This window comes from Synchiropus splendidus, chromosome 3 (assembly GCF_027744825.2).
Source record: "Synchiropus splendidus isolate RoL2022-P1 chromosome 3, RoL_Sspl_1.0, whole genome shotgun sequence".
In the NCBI taxonomy this organism is placed as follows: Eukaryota; Metazoa; Chordata; class Actinopteri; order Syngnathiformes; family Callionymidae; genus Synchiropus; species Synchiropus splendidus.
In genome coordinates this window covers 25536903-25553796 of record NC_071336.1, presented here as the reverse complement: position 1 = coordinate 25553796, position 16894 = coordinate 25536903, and the positions used below count along the sequence as shown (strand labels likewise).

Below are 16894 nucleotides of genomic sequence, written 5' to 3'. Positions count from 1 at the left end.
AGCGCGGTGCACCTGACAATAATAGCCCTCGCGAGAAAGTAGGTCAGGAAAAGTCATTCTTTAAGCCACATTTTTCATTTCTGGCACCTTTCTGAAATGTATCATCAAGACTTTTAGGTTTTAAGTGTTCAAAGACAAACAGTTGTTAAATTCTGGGTAAACTGTAGTGAAAAATTTCCCCGGAAAGTAAATATACTTTAGCAGCGCAAACATACTCGTCTTTAATCCAGCATGTTTTCTCAGTGTTCCTCCCTCTTTTCTTCTTGTTTGCACTTCAGATTTATTGTTCGTGAGATTTCCCTGAAATCTCACAAGAAACAGATTGTCCATTTCTCAGAAAAATCCATTCTGCCTTTCATCTGCGCTGCACGTAAACGCGCACGTTAAGTTGTAGCGCGCGTCTGGGGATGCCATCAATGCGGTATTGAAGTATTTTTCTGGAAGACTGGAAACCAAAACTGTTCGCAGATGAAAATGATAAAAGCAAAGTGAACGGCAAGTCCAAACCTGTGCTCAATAGAATAGAAAAGTCCTGATCTGAGAACGGTGTCAGTGCGTGAATGAAGACTTGGCAAAGGTTGTTTCCACAATAGCTGTGATCTGGCATTTCTGGACCATCAGAGTAGCCGAGACGGCTTCATAATCAAGTTACAGACGGTAGGTTGGAATCTTCCTGCGTTTAAGCTGCTTTATATCTTCTTCTGACTTCGCAGAGCCAATCACTCTCACCTGTTTTTGCTTACTCTTTCATTCGCTGAATTTTTTAAGGAAATGTTAAAAAAGGAAGGGCAAGATGGGTTAAGGTGGAGGACCCTGACTTGCTGTGGCAATCCCTGCTTAAAGTTAAAAAAAAAAAATAAAATCTCCCTCAATCTTTTTCGACTGCAGATGGAAAGCAAAGTGCTCAGAGAAAACAAGGTTAACCCCAAACACAAGGGTGACGTTGAAAAAGTCAATGGATTTTCTGCCGTCGTGTTTTCGTCTGATGCAGCAGATATTTTCTACCTTCTGCTTCTGCTTTCTAGTTTGTACTTTTGGCATCGACTTAGACATTAACCAGTCACAGACAACGTGGCTGCTCTGGAAGGAGAAAATTATTAGTAAAAATATGCACTACTTGTGTTTGGTTAAATTCAGATTGTGTCAAATTACGGGAGACAACTACAAACAACTGCAGAGAAAACAATTCTGCGGTTGATTAGCTCACTGGATAGCAACACGGACAACGGAGTAGTTGCTGATTCTAATCCTATGTTGGTATGAAGAGGGACGAGGCGGACCCCAACAGACAGAACTTTACTTGTGAGACAAACTAGACATAACATCTTTTTTTCAATATGGCAGCTCAAAGACATTAATCTGAATGTGATTCATCTGGACTCACTATGTGTAGACATTATTCGCATTTTACTGTGAAAGAGCGGTGTGAACATCAGACACATCATAACCCACGAACGTGACTCTGAAGTAGTCAACGGAGGTCGAGCGTTGGCCTATTCTATATGACACTCGTCATAAACTAAAAGACAGCTTGCCTCTTTCAACACACAAAGTACTGCGGGATTGAAGATTCGCTCATGACCAGGTAGATGACAACCACTCTGTTCTGCTCCATTTACCAGTTCTGGGGGTTAAATTGAGACCTCAGTTTCACAACAACTCCATGTTCCCTCCACAAACGTATCTGGTGGAAATTCAGGGGCAGATTTGCAACGTACTGGGTGATGTTTGTGAAACTGTCTGCTGTAAAATGTTTGAGGCGTGTGAAGACTTCTGTGCCGCACGTCTTGAATAACCAACTTAATCAACTAAGCCAGGTCCTTAGAGCAAACGCCAGTCCCTAGCCCTCACAAAAACCTTCAAGGCAATAGCCGCCACGAAAAAAGTTGCAAAAATATGTAGGTGTCGCTATTTAAGCAGTACAGTTTGTCTTTGATGCCATGACTCATTGTGGGTTATGTGAATAGACTTTCATGGGTTGAGTTCTGGCTACGTAATTGAGATCTGTAGGCAAAAGGAGGTAGTCATTTAAGATCCATATTTGGTATTTTTTTAAGTATATTTCATGGAAATGGATGAACATTGTTCATTCACACTACAGTGTATGTTAGGGTGACACTTTGTGTTGCGAATACTGAAAACAAATATACTAAATACTCTGAAAACATCCATAATATGCGATAATATGCAACCATAATATGGCCTGTTTAAATATTCCAAGATCAAATCGGTTTCAGCCTGGTAAAGACTTCTCTCTGAAGGTCGAGCATGTATGAACGCCCCTCTCCATGTTCACCCCAACCTTTCCTCCACAAACCATCCAGCCAGTTTCCCCTTTCCCCATCCATCACGTCTAATATCCTCCATCCTCCCATTGACGGTACTTCCTTAACTCTGGCGTTGCACCCCATCCCGACTACACTTCCATCCACGGTCGTGCCCAACAGCCCCTAACAGAGCCACGGCTAATTCCTTGTAAAAACATTCTGTGAAGGCGCAATAACAGCTGTATGCTAATTGATCTAATAGAGAACACGTGTCAGGAACATGGCAACTGAACAGGTATATAGATTTCCACCAGTCAGCCTCACATGCCATTCTGCTCTGTGCATATCTTTCGATCGAAGACAAGAATCACCCTTATCTTCCATGTCCAAGATGAGTGTATTCTCATCAGTTATAATGGTGATAGCAGATGACCCATCTTAGAGCTTGACTAAATAAACCAGCCGGTCTGTTGGTGAACTCTCTTCGTCTGTCGTTGCTCTGTGCATATTTCATTTTACGCTACAGCTTTCCTGGAGGGAGGACGGCCCCCCACTGTGAGGTGCTCAGGTTGGCTTCAATGGCAAATGCCCATCCTCTCTTACCCTTGACCCCCAGCACTCAGTCTCCATCCACTCTGGCGGAAACAGACGGCTGAAATAATTGGCACTTTCATCACTGTCAATATTAGTCTTTCTGAGGGAGGCTAATAAGAACAAAGTTGTTTATCCATGTGCGAATGGTAAAAGGGAATGTTTGCGGCAGAGGGAGAGAAAAGGAAGGCGGGTTTTTAAAGAGCATGATTTATATCCCCACCCTCGGAATGGATCATTTCAGCCATAATTAAGAGTGATACAGTTACTGTTGCACAGAGACGCCATTCAAACACGGCGGCCATCTGCTTGCGTTTTACACCCCCGGCTCTGTGATTTACACAGAGCTTGGCTGGTATCAAATCCTCTCGGGGACAGATGGAACCAGAAACAGCAAGTTTTAATAATAGTGGGTTCTTCAAGCATGCTGTCTGCCGTTTGGAGACAACCGGGCTTCGGTCCCATGTTGTGACTGTTAAACCTCTAAATCCCCTCGATCCAAAAGTTTGTGATGCACCATCAAGAGGTTCAGTCACCATGGTCACAGATCGACTCATTTAGATTTGAACTGTTGGTGCGTCCATTATTTTATGTCATGACACTGAGCAAGAAAAAAAGTCTCTTTAAGATTTTAAATTACCTATACTTTTTCAACAGTGCCAACTTGTGTTTGATACTGTTCATACTCAAAATCACAAGAATTATCAGGCGTTTTTCTCATTGCATAGCCCACCAAGAACAGTTGAGTGGAAGGATGCAACTGCAGTGGGAAACAACTCAATGGGCCATTAAATGAAGGTCAACATACTGATGAAAGAAAAGTTCAGACGTCAAAAATCAGGGGCCAAGTCATATCATGAGGTGCTTCAAATATAGACGGTAATATCAAAATAACATTTATCACTCATTTACATCACAATGAAAACTTGCATGTGGACATAATGACTCGCTAACATTTAAGAGATCAGGACTCCTCATTTTTAGTCTTAACATTGCAACCAATTCATCAGCAATTGTTGGCGTAGAAGGAAGGAATTTAGAGGAAAGATGGGAACGTGATATATATTTGTGCTTAAAGAAAAAAAAGTCTGACTATAGAGACGCAGACAGCTAAAATTCCACTTTCTTATGTCCAGCTAAAGGACTGCCGGAGACAGAAGGTCAAGAAATATAAATAAAAAATTAATTCATCAGCAAATGACACCACGTCTTGGACTGAACAGTGAATTCTTCAGACTATTGAGTGGACCAGGGGGACCGCTGCCACCTTACTGCCACACTTTAAACCAGAAGCTAGTCGTCTACCTCCATCAAGGACGTTACTGTATGTTTTTGACTTGAAAAAGTTCTGAATGGCTTTGGATGACATTTGTGCTGGCATCTGGATGGAGGATTTATTTTTGTTTTTGTCAATGGGAGACTGTGTTGGCGGAGGAATGACACTGCTTGGCAGTATTTGCGATCCCTAAGTGCTTATTTAGTTATGATAACTGGAGTGGTGGAGTGTCTTTTGTAAAACAAGGAATGAACCATGGGTGACGTTGTCATGCTCGAGTAACAAATGACAAGGATGGCAGAGCTCAAGATGCTTCGAATAGCAGTAGTACAACGCTGGACTGATGATGAGATGAAGCTGTATGTCACACTTCACAAAACACAAAAACAGAAGTGACTGCTTTGGGGTTCCAATTTCTGATGGAGAACTCAAGAGTTCCAGTGAGAACCCTCATTGCCACACATGAAAAAAAGACTCGTCGGATTAGTTGGGTTAACTTGAACATGTGAAACCAAACTACCTTTGTTTACTCTTAGATTGGCTCATTTTATCTCGAAATTTCATTTGAAATGACAAATTCACAGTGTTCTATAACTATGAAGCACAAATGAGATTTATTGTTTGTCTTAGCTTTAATCAAAAAACAGGTATTTCACAGTTAATCCAGTTCATTTGTAAAAAAAATTGAGATCACCAGCTTCTTGTCTACTCAGTTTAAGCAGCGCTGGGTCACGGATGAAGTTTCAAAAGTAAATATACAAGTAAATAAACTGTTTTTTTTTCTGGTTGTTGCCACTAAAAGAATTATATATTACATGATTACTGGATCCATCCAAATCCCTTCAGTAGATATAATAATAAACTTTATTAAAACAATGTACGTAGAAAAATATTTGGTGGTTTGCGTGTGAAACAACTCCCATATTCTCACCTTTCTTCACCCGGCAGTTGAACCAACAAAATTCCTGATCACGATCGACTTCTCTTTTGATGAATCGACTCTGGAGACCCTGAATACCGTTACTATCCGCTAATTTAGAATAATAAATGCTCGGTCTGTGACACAGGCCGGCTTCAAGGGGAGCGCAGCCGTCATTTTCCGGCGCATTACACTCTGGGGTTGACATAGACAAACTACAGATGGAGTCCCCGTGTAGCGTAGTAGGAGAGCAGAGGTGTGATGGATTCCAGCTATTCATCTTCAAGATAGCCTGTTTACACTACAGCAGCGATCACATGTCTACACGTGGGATTTATTCAAGTTGTCTTGACCTCATTCTCTTCATTTTTTCCTGCATCAAACGGTAAACAACCTCTGATTGACGCTGAGATCTTGGATGCACCTGCAAGTGCGTGCTGCAAATTAAGTTGTTGTTCCTGGCAGAGTGATGAACCTCCTTTTGTCCCGCCGTCATCGACGCCCGAGTTATGCTTTTGAAAAACATGCACATTTATTTTGAGGCCGTCTGGCTAACAAGGTCTCTGGCAGCAGCCTGAAAGGGCGAGAGACAGAACAGGGTCTGGATCCCACTGCGATATTATTTAGTGCAGTGTCGCCAGCAACAAACAAAGAACAGTGTCTGCAGTGACATGATGGGCTTCTACAAAGAAGAGAAAGCATTCTTGACTCACCCTGACGTGTTTTTTGGCCAGAATCTCCAGAAGCTCTTTGATTTCTGCAGTGGCTGATTTCTCTCGTAGCACCTCAGACAACTGATGAAGAAGAAAGACTTTGCTCAGACAAAAATATTTACAGTTCATCAGGAAGTTTATGAAGATGAAGTCAAACAGGGCTCATGATTATGATTCATTGCCAGACATTCTCTTTCGGGGGTGATAGTTTAGAGAATGGCCAGAGCCAAGCCGGACTTCTTCAGAGTCCCAATCAGATATTTCAACTGTGTTGTATTCGTTTCAGCCATGATAAGCTGCTGTCGGCAAAATCATCAGCGTATCGCTGCGGAAAGATTTGGGTTTCTTAAATGATCCCAGAGTCACGAAAAACAGGGGTCAGACGCAGCGGGTTTTGAGGAGAAAGTCGACTAATACAACAGATATTTATGACTTGATAGTAGGTTCACCTCATGACGACAAAGGAGCTACCTCAGAAGATTGATGCGTCTCACTGTTGTCAAACTTAAGGGTCATGGGTGCAATCTGGGCGGATGAGTGTTCATATGCGGCCCATTACAGCAGGATACGAAAAGCCGAATCATATCAGTGGATTTGTTATCGCTCTTCTTTTCTTTTCAAGGCTTTATGCCCTACAATTACATTTAGATCATTTTTGTCTGGATGTTGTCGCACGAAATTGTGAATGACATTCTGCATCCAAAGGAAGCACAAAATCTGTGAACAAATACCGGAACTATCTTATATATAGACTCCGCTGGCACTTACTTTAAACAACTACCAAGAGTTTAAAATGTAAATTAAACTACAATATACATTGATACCAAGGGAATAAGCTGACAACAGGAAAGGAGACGAAGACATGTCACAAAGAAAAAAAACAAGCAACAGAGTGACGCAAATGGCTTCTTGCCATTTAACTTGAGACTCCATGTTTGCAAGCATAAGAAAATGACTTACTTTTTCACCTTACTTATTGTCAAAATCTGCACATTATTTTTCAGTTAACCTTTCACCAAGTAACTCTTTCCAAAACAATAGGCACAAGAGCACTGGGGTTAAGCTGGACTTCATGAATGATAAATGTTTGGTCATTCTGAGACAAGCGACTGCATCTTAAGCCCCGGCCACACTCCTCTGTCGGCACCTTGATTTATCGTTGATGCTCCTGGATGTGGTCGGAGCGTGCAGAGGAACGGCAGGCTGAGACACATAAAGCTTTGTCTGTTGCTGAGCTAATGTCAACTGCAGAACCATTGCCAGAGGAGAACACAAGCCGACGTGCATTCAAGTGTTTCTCGATGGCTGTGGGGAATTATTACAGATTATGTTTTAAATGAGGGTTTTGCACCATGAACACTGCCCCAAAGTCAAGGCATCGGCTACAGACTAGACCACAGGAAAACATATGTAATAAATCAAGACACTTCACAGTAATAAGTTCAGCTTTCTATCCACTTGTTAATACTTAAATCTTGCAACAAGCATCAGAAGTATGAGGAATCTGTGTGAGATATAATATACAAATAATCACCCCAAATTCAGTTTTCTCTTCAGGATTTCAACTGCATTCTGATCTCATATTTTAGCTGAAACATCATGCCATTTTTAGAGGGGAAAAAAAGAGTGGACCGCAGAAATGATTTTCCCCAATTTTTAAGAACACAGATACCTAGCAGAAACCCTTTGAAATATCAGTGAAATTATCTTAAGAAGTTTCCTTAAGATTGGCTTTATATTTTTATACTGTATATTATATTTACCAACAGATATGCATCCCATTCCTCCTCAGGGGGAGCATGAAATAAATTGAGTGTCAAGAGGAAAGGAATTTAAAAAAATAAATATATAAAAAATAAATAAATAAAGTAAAAGAAAAAAAAGAAAATAAACTCTTAAAATGCCATTTAAATGGAAATAAAGTGTAATTATGCCAGGACGTGAGACATGATGACAAAGATATATACACTTTGATTTGATCCACATTTCATTCAAATATAATTAAAAAAAAAAACCTTCAAATCTACCTCTGTGGAACAGTCCTTGCACAACATACTGGTAAGAGGAAGCATATAGGGGTCAACATAAAGGTTTAGGATTTGAACATTGTGATGGCCGGTTACATTGCAACAATCTCCCTTCCAAATTATGAACAGTTGAAAAAGTTAAACATGGTGAACCAGGCGCAAGGAAGGCTGGCCTGTACGTAGTGATGATCTGATGAGGCTTCATGGAACAGTGTCCTCATTTTCAGAGCCCACCCGATGGCACTCTCTGCTCTAAAACCATTGGATTTGAACAACCGCTTCAAATGCCATTCCGAGAGTGACACCAACTGAGCTCTGAAAATTAGGACACTATTTCATGAAGCCTCATAAGCCCACCACTGACTGTATGGTCCAATAGAGGTGTACTGGAGTTATTTAATGATGGCAATGAGAAGGTTCTGGTACATGTCTTTAATCTTTTTCATGAGCTTTAATTTTCCCACTTCACCACTGCAGTTGTCATCAGAAGAACAACAACATTAAACCTCATCAGCTCTTGGCGGCTCCGACAGTGAAACAAAGAAGTAAACGCTGGGACTTGCAGTGGGGGTTCCGTGTTGTCATCACATAACAGATAATCTGACCAGGGACGTCTCCCTGAAGAGAGCGCTGCTCCTGACAGAAGTTGGAAAGATCTACAGTTAGTGTGACTGACGACTCAGGTGGGACAGGAATAAGGCAACAGGGGTGATGTGGGGGTGAATTGAGGGGATCGGGGTGGGGGGGTTAGGCAGGACGCTCCGTCACTGAAGTCGGCAACTACTTTTTATTATTTCCATTAGTTTAGACCGGTGTACGGAAACCAAGCAAATGAATGGTCGGGTGAATGCAGTTCAGGCGTCCACGTACACAAGGGCCGAAGAGAAAGTAAGAGAAGAGCCAAGACAAATAATGCATACGAGTTCCACCAGTCAGTCAGCTGAAGACCAAACTCTGGCACAGCTTCTTCCACCTTTTCACCACAACAGTATTTACAGCAAGAGATGGACAGAAAGCTGTATATTTCCAGCGCCACTGTAATATCTGCTGCAGCAACGCAACATGGAAAATGAACATCTAAGCAGGTCCTTCCTGCGAGAGGAATCAGACACGATCTCCGACCCAGTAATCCGTTCTAAGTCAAACAACCACTCAGCATCATGCGTGGTTTACTTTTGCCATCTTCATTTTGCCGCTCTACAATTCCACATCAAACCAAAGAACAATGTTAGCAAATTAGAACAGAACATCTTTTGAAAATCAAAGCTATAGCTAAATATTGAGAACGAATGTTTGCAGCAGTCATAGTTATAACATGCAGTTTCAAATAATTTCACACACACAAATGTATCCAGGCCAGCAGGCTGTTCTCCGCTTCCGGATCCAAAGGGTGTGCCTCAAGGCTCCGCTTTAGGTCCAGCCTTGTTCACAGTTTGTGATAACTAGTCCGTGTCCCATTTTATGATGGTAATACACTAATGGTACATGAGATATACACGTGCAGGTACAAAGGTTCTGTTTTCTTTTAAATTCTCCGCTCTGTCTATATGAGCCAACAGACGGACTTCAAATTGGTATTGGTATCTGACAACTCCTGGAGAATTCAGAACAACAATAAGGGAGAAGAGAATCAGGTCTGAGGTAACTATTAAATTCTGTTTTATGCTGCCATCTTAGCCAGGCCCCACTTATTTTTAACATGGCTAAAAGATATCAATTGATTGAACATGCAGGTGTATGTTTTTTATTATTATTTGCAAAGCAAATTCTTGTTAGAAAGCACTCATTTATTCCTGCAAACAACAACGGTAGCGAAATTCTTACCTTTATTATGACATTCACCAGTCAAATGCACCACACAAACTGTTGCTGATCGTTCTATATCTTTAAATCGGAGCCAAGTGGCGGCACCTAGCGGTTCTTAATGGTATCGTCAGGACAAAAATTACCAGTATATGGAGTAGAATAACTTCAGATGAGGGTTTAATGAGCGGCCACTTGATGAGCGAGAGAGTGAAGATGAAGGTGTATTTCAGTCCTAATGGCCTCAGTCGAGAAACTCCATACATCTGCAGGCATGTTTTCATAAACACTATTGATTGTCTTTCCCTTTCGGAGCAGTGGCAGTCACCTGCTGTGTGAGTTAGACAGTGCAGTCGGGGGCAGCCGGAGGTTACAGTGTCATTTTATGTTAAGCAATATTTTAAGCCTCCATTACCTGAAACCTGAGAGCAAAATGAATTTAATCCAACGGTATATCTCTCCCTCCGCACTTCGGTCCTGAGCCGCCACATCAATAGCCTTCCACTGGAGCAGCGTCATGGGTGAAAAACAATCCCATTTTAAAAATACTCTTCAACGCTGTGGTGGTGAAGCTTTTTTTTTCATGTTTTTCTTTTCCAGGGTCCAGAATGTGGTGTGTAGCAGCAGACTTTGATACACCATCACTGGGATGTATCCTGGTACCTGATAATCCCATGGAGACAGTTTGTGGGGCATTTACCAGGAAGCATAAATTTGAAAGTCTGTAATTTGTAGAGAATAAGAAAGAAAATCTGGGGGAGTGAGGTCAACGGCTTTGTGCCGCAAACCTGGGGGCAGCCAACAGGGATCCTTTCTACGCTGCTAATTGCTCTAATATGGTCTTGTTTTGGTCGATGCTGCTGAGATTCGAGACTAAAAATAAAGCATGACAACAGAGATCAACCAAGTTGACCTTTGCGTCTCACAATTGGCATCTGTGGTGGTTTGTTTTTGAGGGTTTGTGTGCACCTCAACAAAGTTTGGAGCTTAGCATTGGCTTCTCATTTAAGTGGTTAAACTGAAAGCTACAAGATGGTTGAGACTTAAACCTGAATAGCCACACCACCCAGACTCAAAAGAAACAATCAAATCTTCATTATCTTCATGACACTTGTCATGAAATATAACTTATATAATGGATATATTAAACAACAATACATTAATGGGCCTAAAATGGACTTCTGCTGTTTCAGCGGGCAGCAATTTTCGGTCATTGGCGCTGCAACATGCATGTGAAAATATGAAACATGACATTCCATATAGTTCTGAGGTCAACACAGATTTCGAAAAGTACCCTGTGGAGCAGCTTCATCTGAATAGCATCGATTCTCCTCCACCTTAAATTCCATCAGACACAATGACGAAATTTACATTTTTTTGGTTCAAAATGTTTGTTTTTATTTAGGTTCTAATTGATCGAATTTAATTCATGAGCTTGTGTTGCACTGCATGACAACTTGTACGCTCTATTTTGACTGACAACCTGACCCACTCCGATATTTCAGGTTCCATCAACTGTGCCCATTGTATTAATTCACTTGTGTATTGTGTCCCATGATGATTTGTTTGCTTGTTTTGCAAGCTAGAACACTGCGATGCCACCAATCGGCCTGGCATGTGTAACTGCAACAAGCACGAGTGACTCTTTAACTCATGAATTTGTCATCACGACCCTTCACAAATGCAAAAGAATAAAAATAATAACCTTTGGCTTTTGATCTCAGGAGGGCAGTACATAAAAAAATATATAAAATTATATTTCCTATGCTGAGGATAGGATCGGATTAATAAAATAGAGCTGCAGCAAAATATATTGTGCCCATGTTTTGACCGACAATCTGTAGGGGTGAGGGTGTAAAGTCAGTTTTAATGTCAATCGAAGATGTGACGATTTTATGATTCCAGTTCAGAGTTTGTTTCATGAGTCAGTCTCCATGCTGAACCCCGCTTTCAAAACCAGGTAAGAAGAGCTCCTCAGGTATTTTTAACCTTGACGCACCACTGCCCTTTCTACGGCGCAGACAGCACCACTGCACTAGCGGCTTATAGACCGGTGCGGCTTCTGTATGTTCAACATCATTTGTGCTTCTTAAATGTAGTGGGTGTGGCTAATGTTCAGGAGCCCAGAATTTATGGTAGTTTGTTCCAATAAAAGTATTTCAGTTGTTTATTTATTTTGAATAAATTACGACAATTCCTTTTGCACTTTGAAATAAATGTGTGCGTCTATATGGGTCTGTATATGTGTCTATATGGCAAACAGATTTATCCCTCTGTATTTAGTATTGTCTTGGTGTTGGTGTTGGCCTTGACTTGTTCTCAGGCCCTCTAAGTTTTGGTCTCAAATCTGTTTAGGTTAGGTGAGGGGTCTTGGCCACAACACGACCAAACATGTTTCTCCCATATTGTATCGTAACCGTTTACCATGAATAATCCAGCCACTATAATAATGATCACTTGCTTTCAACCACAGGACAGGCAAATGTCTCCACAACAACATGACCAGGAGAGCTGAGAGAAATAAACTTCTAGAGAACATAACGTATTTTATTTAGAGAAATACAAGCCCCATTTGTAATTATCCGGAATCTAAAAAAAATTTAAAATGTAATTATCTTATTATGGGACCTTTACCAATGGAATGTGCCGTAAACAGAGTTGAAATACCATGTGTCTTGAACAATAAATGAAGGTAGAATAAATACTCACATCATTGGACAGAGCAGTTACGTTGTCCAACGCGGGAATGGGTTTTCGTGCCTCATAGTTGCGCAATCGCTCATGGATCTGAAAGGGCAAATTTCATTTATTAGTGCGTGAGAATGAGAAACAGGAGGATGAACTACGAAGAGGAAGGAAGGTGTCTTTAGTGGAAAAGCATCCCATAGCAAACACGTGGTTTTTCTGCAGAACACACCGGATCGTTTTTAAGTACTTTACATGACTTAGCTTCTTTAGAAACTGTTTTCCACCGTGCAACCGATATACCCGAGTGGCCCTCTGAGTAGCCCAAATCATTTCAACAGCCGGGGTATATTGGTTAAACATTTCCTTATCGGCCTCAACGCGGCCTTGGTATAATTGCGAGAGACAAGGAAGTATCTCTGGAGAGTTACTAAAACGGAAAGTAAACCCAACTGATGTGTAACGTTTACTCATTTAAACACACAAGAACACATCATCACTCAAACGTTGATGTATGGAGCAGAGAAGGGATCGCTTCCACATACTGTACACGAGCGCCCACACACTCGAACACTTGCCCCGGCCTACACACACACACACACACACAGACACACACGAGAACAGCCCATCCATCCTGTTTGTGATTTAGGCCCAGCTGTGCGAGAATGCACTGACAAGCTGCAGGCTGCTGTCAGCCACCATCAGCGGACAGAGAGAGACAGATCCTCCGACAGCCAATCCAGAGTGTCTCAACACGGCGCAGTGGATCCTAGCTGCGTCACATCTCTGAATGACTGATATTTGGTCTGCAGCCGGCACTTCCAGCTGGACGTCCGAGAAAGCGTTCCAGTGTGCTGGTGGAACTGGAGCAACTGTGAAGATCACTGGCCCCAGCGCACACATCCGTCAGTGACAAGTTGCAACAGATTTATCGGCAGAAGGAGACAGCGCTGTCAGACAGCAGGCTGATTCAGTTGTCGCAATTAAAGCATCTGTTTCACGTTCTTTTTACAAAAAGCCTCATTGATACGAGTATCAATGCTAACTGTGCAGTGTCTGAATTCCCCATCGTGATGGATTGTGGGACTATTGGAGTCTCAGAATTCACTGACAGACACATGATGCACCCAGATGAAAACCCCAGCAGCACTGCTTTGACAAACCCGGCTTCACTCACTCACTACCTCTACTGTTTCCCCGTTTGTCCTTTTGTTTTTCATCTGGCAGCTCATGGGTTTGAATTTGTCATCTGTTTAGAGATTTTTTTGTATAGCCAATGATCTAGTGATGTAGGAAACTTCCTTTATTTTTATTTATTTATTCATTGCGTTTTCAACATTTCATTCGTTTCCATTTCTGTCAACTCACTGCAACGGCCAGCTTTGACTAAAGGGGGAGACCGGACTCTGAAAACGCACCTTTGAAGGAAGACGACCAGGTAAGATGCCTACTTTCAAGGAAGTGATGAGCTCAATGGGGCCTGTGATGGCAGGAACTGGCTCAGTTTCAAGTTGCAGACTCAAGCAAGTGAAGCCAAGTTTTTCACTCTTGGTTACTTGAAGGCCAAAACTTGTTTTTGAATTTGTGAGGCTCATAAACTTGTTCATTTCCAGAGAGTTGAATGCATCTGAAATCCTGATTAATGACAGACTCTGTCATTTCAATAGCTATTCTGAGATCCTCCATCCATGGGGCAAGTTTTCTTTTGCTTTGGTTGATGTGTAGCCAAGCGTGACCAGCAAAGACAAGGCTTTGTCGTCATCAGAAGAGGAAGATTCCTCCCTTAAAAGGAAGACAGTTAAGGACAGACAACTCATTCTGCAAGTCTACAATCCTGTCCAGAATCCCGCGTTCCATCATACTTGCTCTTGCTTTTTCCACATCCTCTGGAGATGACTGGAGACCTATTACCTCCGAAGTTAACAATGAATTTCAGTATAGGAAACACTGATAAAGAGACAAGGTAATATATATTGGTACCATCCATATTTGCAATGCTTTTGAAAGACTTGTCACTCTCTATCGAGACTCGAACTCCAGCACACGCACGCAGGTATTGGTCAGATTTCAAATGCTGAAAAAGGGATCGAAGTGAACAGACTTCACACAAAGCTGTGCACTTGCAATGCAGGTGACAGCCCCAACAGCTACTTCAGTTTGTGCAGTAGCTATCCTACCCTTTATTATCTTGCCCACACACGACAGTAACTGCATATAGAGTCCATACTGTATAAGCCAGATTTCCTTTATGCAAGAAGGATTTAATGGTTTTTCTATTTGGGTTTTATGACCACATTGTTGGGCACAAAACCAGCAGTGCTATCATGGTTTTCACCACAGTCCAAACAGTTCATCAGTCTTACGATTTGATCACAGTGAATTTTTTTTTTTGATGAAACACGCCTCCCATGATTTGCATAAAGCCTGTCTGTTGTTTTTCCAGTCTACTTAAACTATAATGGTGAATCCATTTTGGCTCAACTTCTTGACACAGTCTAGTGTGATAAATTATAGCCTGTAAAAAAGTGGTGAACTGACCAAAAGAGCAGTCATGTTTAAAGGTCAGCCTAAGAGGTTCAAATCCTTGTGTAAAGCCGACATTACAGAACCATAAAACATGGTGCATTAGGCATGTCGCGATCTGCTCAGGACCTAATGGAGTAAAATGCTTGTTCGATGTAGACCCCAGAACAAGACATTTGGATCAGGAATCGGCAAAAGACGGTGAAACACAGACGGCAGACATTTTCAACCGGAGAAAGACGTGTGCATAAGTACCAAAGAGGCTTGGGACCGAGAAAACATTAGCTGGAAGGATCTGAACGCTTAAGTGGTGCAGTGTTAAAGTGCAGTCACTGTGTTGTATGTTTTATGGGATCAAATTAGAGACTGCCATTCGCTTGAAATTCCTGGAAATTTTTCTCCTCATCTGTTTAATTTCACATCACCACAACATATTTGAACAGTTACTCTCTACTGTTCCCAAACAGCTCCACCCTCGACTGAAACGTGTCCTAAAAAAGGACAAACAGGACTTTCGGTGACTTCATCTCTACTCATTGTCAGCTAAAGAAAACATCTGAATTAGATGGATGACGCCACCAGCACCTTCAACTTTCAGACTGTAAAGTCGCAACGTTAGTTGGTGAACTGAAACGGATTTTAAACTTATCACGACATATTACATAAGTTAATTTTTTGCTGTGATCCCTTTCAAAAATAATAAGGACAAGAAAAGAAATAGCATACATTTCCGACAGCCCGATGTCTTGCACAGGGAGGCGGCTAGTCAAACAATAAGCCAGCAGTTGCACCCTAATGCGGGACCAAATCAGTCGGGCAGACCTTCCGTAGATGCCTTTAACAAGACCCCTCAAACTTCCTCATCTGCTCAACATATAGCATGCTCCCTCGTCTTTAGAACCTCCACCAGTGGAGCAAGGAATGTTGGTCATTCGTCACCACTCCTACGCAAACATCCAGTCGGCTGCAAGGATGTTTCAGGTGGCACCATGACTATTTCCTGAGGGAGATAGAAGGAGTGCTGGAGTATCAACAACAGGGTAGCAAATGGGTTTCACCAACATTCTGATTCTCTCATGTCTGACATGGTGAGATTGAATATATGCTCCTCAATGAGCAGGAGGATGGAAGCTGTCCACGAGCCGAAAAAAGGCCAACCACAAGCCAACTGAGAGCGGAATCTAAAGACGCACAATCGAGTTTTGAGAAGGAGAGAGGACAAGTGCAGGGGAAACGGTGAGTTAAACCAACAATGGTTCCCTTTCTGCCCCATTATGAGTGACAGGAGGTAGCAGGGAGACATCCTTATCACTGCTCTACCACTGGCGGATGTTCCAGGATTAAGCACGTGAAACATTGTTGACTGGCAGTTCCTGGCTGAAGAAGCTGAATCTGACCACAGGTGCATCCAGCAGCAATGCCGAGAAGGCGTTTCCGCCCCCTTGTACCGACCACTACTAGTATAGTCACTGCCTTTACTAAACATCCCTCCGTCCAGTGAGCTAATTTCTTAAACTTATCAGAGGCCCGTTTCTGGAAGCAGCAGTCTTGATGAAGGTTCCAAGAACGCGTCACCCGGTGAGTCAAAAACATTATCTTCCTAATTTTGACAACGTCACCTCTAGATTGAAGCTTCCGGAAATACCCTGTAGACTTCCCCAAAACACAAGGTGAAGGACATCAAAAACAAAAATACATGAGAGAAATATTTTAATGGGAAGGGACTGGAAGAAAAACATAACTTCAACTTCCCCTCTATTAAGACAAAATACTTTGAGGACCCAGTGCTGCAGGGTGAAGCATCAAAAGGAATGGCCCTGAAAATATTCCAGTCATTAAATTCAGTAATTTCAAACTCCATCCACAGTAACTCCTTGATCAAAGAACATGCCAGAGTGAAAAGAACAATGACAGTCTTAGGCATTGATTGTCATGAGGTTAGGAAACGTGAATACCCTACACACCAAGCCAAACAGAGAGGAGGCAGAGTTTGGGAAAGGAAAAAGAGGAGAAAGAGCATACCGGAGACTAGGGCTTGATAGATGGAGAGCTGTGCTGATGGAAGGAGAAGGAGAGGCCTGGAGATCACA

General features: G+C 42.0%; 1 protein-coding gene across 5 annotated transcripts in view; it reads right to left on the bottom strand.

The window, feature by feature from the left end:
• mpp7a (MAGUK p55 scaffold protein 7a) overlaps nucleotides 1–16894 on the bottom strand; it is a 112943-nt gene that overhangs the window by 57069 nt on the left and 38980 nt on the right. For all 5 annotated transcript variants that reach the window (XM_053858353.1, XM_053858355.1, XM_053858357.1 and 2 more), the window contains 2 exons: nucleotides 12306–12383; nucleotides 5767–5847 (listed from right to left, as the gene is read on the bottom strand). In XM_053858353.1, the coding sequence (XP_053714328.1) occupies nucleotides 5767–5847; nucleotides 12306–12383 (159 nt within the window). The remainder of the gene's footprint in view (nucleotides 1–5766; nucleotides 5848–12305; nucleotides 12384–16894) is intronic.